Genomic DNA, 5,818 nt, shown 5'->3' with positions numbered 1-5,818 from the left:
AAATCCAGAACAAATTTTATAATTTAGTATTTTAATAATTTAATATTATTAATATTGTAACATTTTATCATTACATAAATAGTAAGATAAGCATGCATATACAATGTCTTACAAGAAAAGTACAAAATAGACTAACAGATGGCTCTTCTAGGTAAATTTCGTGCAATTCTAAAAAACGATCGAATACTCAGCAAAAACAATTGCATGCATAAATGATACTGTTGTATTTACAAGAATCATGAAATAGAAATTAGATAATATATATATTTATATAAATATAATTTATTAAAAAAAAACATGTTATTAGTTTATTAAAAACATTTAATAGAATATATTTTTATTAAATAGAATATAAAAGTTAAATTTTTCTAATTTAAAGACTTTTTTCTTCGTTTCTTTCCTATTTCTTCATCCTCATTTACATCTGATTTTTTTGCAATCTCTATCGTAAACACTGACTTGCCAAATATCCGCTTTTCTGAAATACATAAAATAATAAATCTTTCTAATTCAGTCTCGTGTAAAATGTGGATTTAATAAATTATGATGACTTACTTGCTTTTAAAAGAAAAAGTTGACATTCGTTTAATATAACTGATTTTATTTTATCTCGTTTCAAACCCAACACACATCCACTATGCGCCATAATAAAAATTAAATAATTATGGATAATATAGTCTATGCAACGCGCTTTTAAGCATAATTTCGTCAATAAATTTTTATATTTTATAAAATTCAGTACATTCAAAGGATACAGATTTATGATATCGTAAGGATTTCTGATCAAATTCCTATTGTTTGCACCACTGGATATGATTATATTCTGTACATAAAAATAGATTGATTTAACACATTGATAAAACAAGCGTATTTAAAACTGTATTATTTACTATAACAATGCGCAATGAAGTAAAATTGATTTAAATGAGAATTTAATATCTACATATATGTAGCCAATGCATATTATAATAACTATATACATACCATGCTTACGCGGCACATTTGTAATTGATAAGAACGATGAAGAGCCGCTACACGTGTTTCTGGTCTCAAAAGATCTACGTACTGTATTTCAAAATACAGATCTCTTGCTATTGCCTGTCGATATACTTTTCGATTTATTTTTATACCAGAAATTTCTGGCTTTATCGTAATGAGATCTACTTTTATGGTTTGACAAGCAAACTAAAATAAAAAAGAGATAAATTCAATATAAATAAAAAATAAATAAGTTCAATATAACCAACCTCCAACATATCTTGCTTGATTGGCACAAGAGCATATATATCATATTTTCTTAAATTTGGACATTGTGCCTATAATAACAAAATTACATTTAATACAACATATTTTATTACTTCAATAGATAAATCTTTTATTTTGAAAATCATGTAACATAGCTTAGTATAAATGTTTGTTTTTGATAGACATCATAGAAACCTTAATCTTTAAGCAGATAGATGCTCAAAACATTTCAAATAAATTTAATTTTTACACTTATATTTTTTAATAATATATATAAATTTAAATTATTTGTACTCTTATGAGAAATGTAAAATTAATTAATTTTAAGAATATTGAGTAACTAGTACTTTTTATTTTCCTTCTTCAGAATAAAGTTTTTAAGCTAACTGTGCATGAGGAACTGTGGTCATCTACTTACTTAAGTTCATATATCAATACTTTATTTAAACTATGTCAAAATTTAAATTATTTTATCTTTCAAAATAAATGATTTCAATACAAATTTTATTAGAGATAGACGTAAAACTATACCAATGTGTGCGCTTTTATAGAACTTGAACAAATAAATGTTAGCCTATTAAGTATACTCAGTTTTCCATTCCATTTTTCATTCAATTTTGAAACATCAATTGGATCGGGTACCACACTTGTTACTTGCTTAGTTTCATCCTTCTTTTTTTTATCACTATCCATGACACTTTCATTTACAGTTTGATTTAATGCAACTGTTCTATAACCCACTAAAGCCAAATAAATTCATAAGATAACGAAAATTAATTTTTAAACAATTAATTTCTTCTTAGTTTTACTTTCACATTTAACTTACTTTCATATAATCTCAATAAAATATCATTCAAATTATCTATTTCTCCTTCCGGTACATTTACACACAAGTCAAAAAAGCCCTTATTTAATTGGAAAGATTCCATTTTCATAAAATCTATCAATATATGTATAATTACAAACACAAATAATGGCTAAACATGCGTGGTGAACAGAAGAAAATCGAGTGTCGTAATAAGTAGATTCCAATGTTATAAAGAATTTTTAATAAAATGCAAGGAATTCAATGTTTATAGAAATATTCAATGAACACACGTGCTATACACGTGTTGAACACTTCTCCTTATTGTGTGCTGCACCTTTCTGAATATATTAAAGTATTTCGCCAATCATCACTTCGTTAAGTAAAATCTCAACATTACACAAAGAAAACCATGTAATGATTTGACTACGCGAAATCGTATAGCAATATACAGCAGCGTACAGCTACAAGTCAGCTGTTCGCAGCTGTGCGGACTTCCGCCATATTACTGAGTCATCAGTTCGACTGCTCGACATGCGTCAAGCAACGCTGAGTAAACGCGCGCGATTTAGATTTTGTTTGAAAATAGAAAATGTATTCGATAAATGGAAATTTCCTTAAAAAGAACATAACTATGAAATGAATTTCTGGATAAAAATAGAATATGAGAAGGATTATAGAGAATTGACAATAAAGTTATTAAGACGTTATTCTATGCAGATCGGATAAAAAACGCAGCAGGGATTAATCATCATACAAATGATTTATTTGACAAAATTACCTTTTATTCCCAATACTCTGGATGATTATTAATCGGAAATTGTATTGTTAGCCACAGCACCTTGGGAAAAAGATGAGTCCTTGTTTTATTTATAATTTTTAATTGCCGAAATACTAATTACCTTCGCTATCATATCTTCAATCGAAGGATACGTTATTTTAAATAAAATTTAATTTACATAGAGAATAATAATTTGGAATGTATATTTGAACTGAGAACTATATAAAGACTGAGTTTATATTCTATGATTTAATACAATCCGAAGTGACTTGTTGGTTGAAACTCCTTTATTAGACTTGATCATGGTATTTAAATTAGGACTCGTCATAATGATTACTCTCGCAAGTAGTATAGTACGTATTAAATCTTTTCGTAGCGCAAAGATATTAACATTCTTAATAGAAGTACACAGCTTCATCATTAACGTTAAACTTCAATAAAATAAAATTTATGAGCATGAAAAACAAGATTATTCCTCTTTTTCGCTTTTTAGCTTCGATTCTAATTTAAAATTAGGAAAGAAGAAAATTCATTAATTAAATATCTTGATTTATAGTCAAAATATGTCCGTGTAATATTTTTTAAAGAAACATTAATTAAATTTTAGTTTAAAAATATCAATATTATCTTAATATTTAAAAAAATATATTAATTAGATCTTAGCTTACAGTTAAAAAAATATGCTTTAATATTAAAAAAACATTAGATTAGAAAGTGAATTAAAAAATCTATTCCTAAAATTCACTCTGTAAAAGCTAATTAAGTTAGGTAACATAACAATTGTAAGCATGGTACAATTTCGAACATGGTACAATTCTAAATAAAATATCTAATTTAGAGGTTCAAGTTTAGTAATCCTGATCTCATTTTATTTCGTTCAGAATTGTACCATGCTTACAATTGTTATGTTACCCTGTTTATACGTACACAAAGGATATTTATACAACAAGCAGTTATTTTACAATCGCGGACACAAATATGAAGATCTACGTTATCAGTGATCGAATAATGATGGAATCCCTGATGAAGTTGGGATTATCCGATCTTCTACCGAGTTCCGTGAACACGATTCGTGTGCGAATGGAAACAACCGGATTATTACGCCGACCCTGAGACCGCCAAACATATCACATCTGCCAACGCGGCGGCCGTAAGGATTCGTTCCTTTGTCCGAATGGTACGTTATTTAATCAGGAGAGACCGGTCTGCACGTGCTGGTATACTGTGGATTGCTCCCGCGCGCAAAGTTTCTATTCCAGTTTAACGAGGCGATTGCAAAAGCAATGAAGGAAGCTGATAGGTGAGCATGTATTACGTAACGAATTGTTCAAAATACATACTATGTACTGTGCATCCATATTCGAATATGATTACATAATCAACATCTCCTTATCTCCCATGATTTAAGCACAAAAAAATGTTACAGTAATATTTTAACATTCCCGCTGAGTCATCTCATAATAAAATGGAGCAATAAATAAGTCATGCGTCCCGTTAATTATAAAACAGGCACGCTATTTTCATTCGCACAGGAAAGTAATGAATCTCGGACTCCTCTGCTTTCAATTTTCACCGTGCGATTAAGTGGTATCTAAAGATCCGATGGATGTAACATCAATACGGTAATATCGTGTTGATATGATGTAAATTTTGCACCCACGCATGCATTAATTTTACTTTCACCGTGCTTAGTATAAAATTTGCTTGAAACATTCATGGAATTTTTATATGTTTAATTTGCATATATCTATTTTTTTAAACTTTATATCATCATATGTATAATATCATTATACGTCGGTTTTGATACTACATTTGATCACATTAACTTTGATAACTCAAATCTCTGCGACTATAGTTTTATATTCTAATAATAATCCTATTATTTTATTTTTGGACACCTAATTATCCCTACCATTTGATTATGCACTTCACTATGACAACAGTCATACCATACATTTACCGGATTTTTTACTAAAATAATTTTATAGTTAACTCGTTGTATGTAATTACTGTTTAATGATTGTATTAAAGAAGACTCAAAACTAAAGGTTGAAGCATTTACATTTTCTTAGTTTATATCTTTAGATAATAAATTTTATATACGTAGATTCATTGTTAACTTGTATTTTTATTGTGTTTGATTTATATTTAATCTTTGTATCTATCTTTACAACTTTGTATTATTAGATATATAGACATATATTCTATATATATATATTCTATTAATCAGTAATCTTTATTCATAATTTTATAAATTCACTAATCGTTATTCATTCTTTTACAAAGGATCAATACATCAAAATAACTTCTGAAAAGAAGTAGTCCTGAAATTCATCAGCGTAAATTTAACGTTGAGAATAGATTCTAGAATAAGAATTGTCAGGGCAAACGACGAAAATGGAACAAAGACAGCACTTTCATCGTAATCAAGATTTGGATTTGGAGGAAAGCAGTTTCCTTATGAAGCACTCTTGACATCCTAAGTTTAAATCCTTATTGAATCTTTGTTACGGTAATTCCCATTTGCCGAAATCAAATTACAAAATCAGTACCGAATTTGGCAAGCAAGCGATTTCGCAACATCAACCAACGTTTTACCTGTGTGATTTGTAATTAATCGAACAGTGTTCCCATATCATTCATAATTAATTTAAAATTATTAACATTTTAAATAAATATTATTAATAAATTGTCTTACTAAAAGTAATGTAACATGTGATTTTAATTTTTTTGCTATTTTTGAAAAATTTTTTTTATCATTTATTTATGTACGGGATATAATTGACTGAAATATCATTTTTTAAGTTTAACAAAAAATATAATTATCTTGGAAATTATGTTTTAATCCTTAAAGAAATTATTATAAAGTCTAAGAAAAAAGATAAGAGAGAATAATTTAAATGATGAAACACAAAGCTTCAGCATATGGTAAGGATTCTAGTTTCCCCAGCATTCTGTTGCCCCAGTTAATAGACTTACAATTAGAA

General features: G+C 27.7%; 1 protein-coding gene across 1 annotated transcript; it reads right to left on the bottom strand.

The window, feature by feature from the left end:
* Positions 1-368: 368 nt before the first annotated feature.
* On the bottom strand, positions 369-2,539 carry LOC108694063 (ribonuclease P protein subunit p30). Its single transcript, XM_018203323.1, has 8 exons — positions 2,388-2,539; positions 2,072-2,185; positions 1,777-1,985; positions 1,248-1,316; positions 985-1,185; positions 756-823; positions 556-635; positions 369-478 (listed from the first exon to the last, which is right to left on the bottom strand). The coding sequence occupies exons 2-8, from the start codon at positions 2,178-2,180 to the stop codon at positions 369-371; spliced, it is 846 nt and encodes a 281-aa protein (XP_018058812.1). The 5' UTR covers positions 2,181-2,185; positions 2,388-2,539.
* Between the last annotated feature and the right edge of the window lie 3,279 nt (positions 2,540-5,818).

This window comes from Atta colombica, unplaced genomic scaffold, assembly GCF_001594045.1.
Source record: "Atta colombica isolate Treedump-2 unplaced genomic scaffold, Acol1.0 scaffold112, whole genome shotgun sequence".
Classification (NCBI taxonomy): Eukaryota; Metazoa; Arthropoda; class Insecta; order Hymenoptera; family Formicidae; genus Atta; species Atta colombica.
Note: the sequence above shows the minus strand (reverse complement) of the source record. Positions and strands in the feature narration are given on the sequence as shown.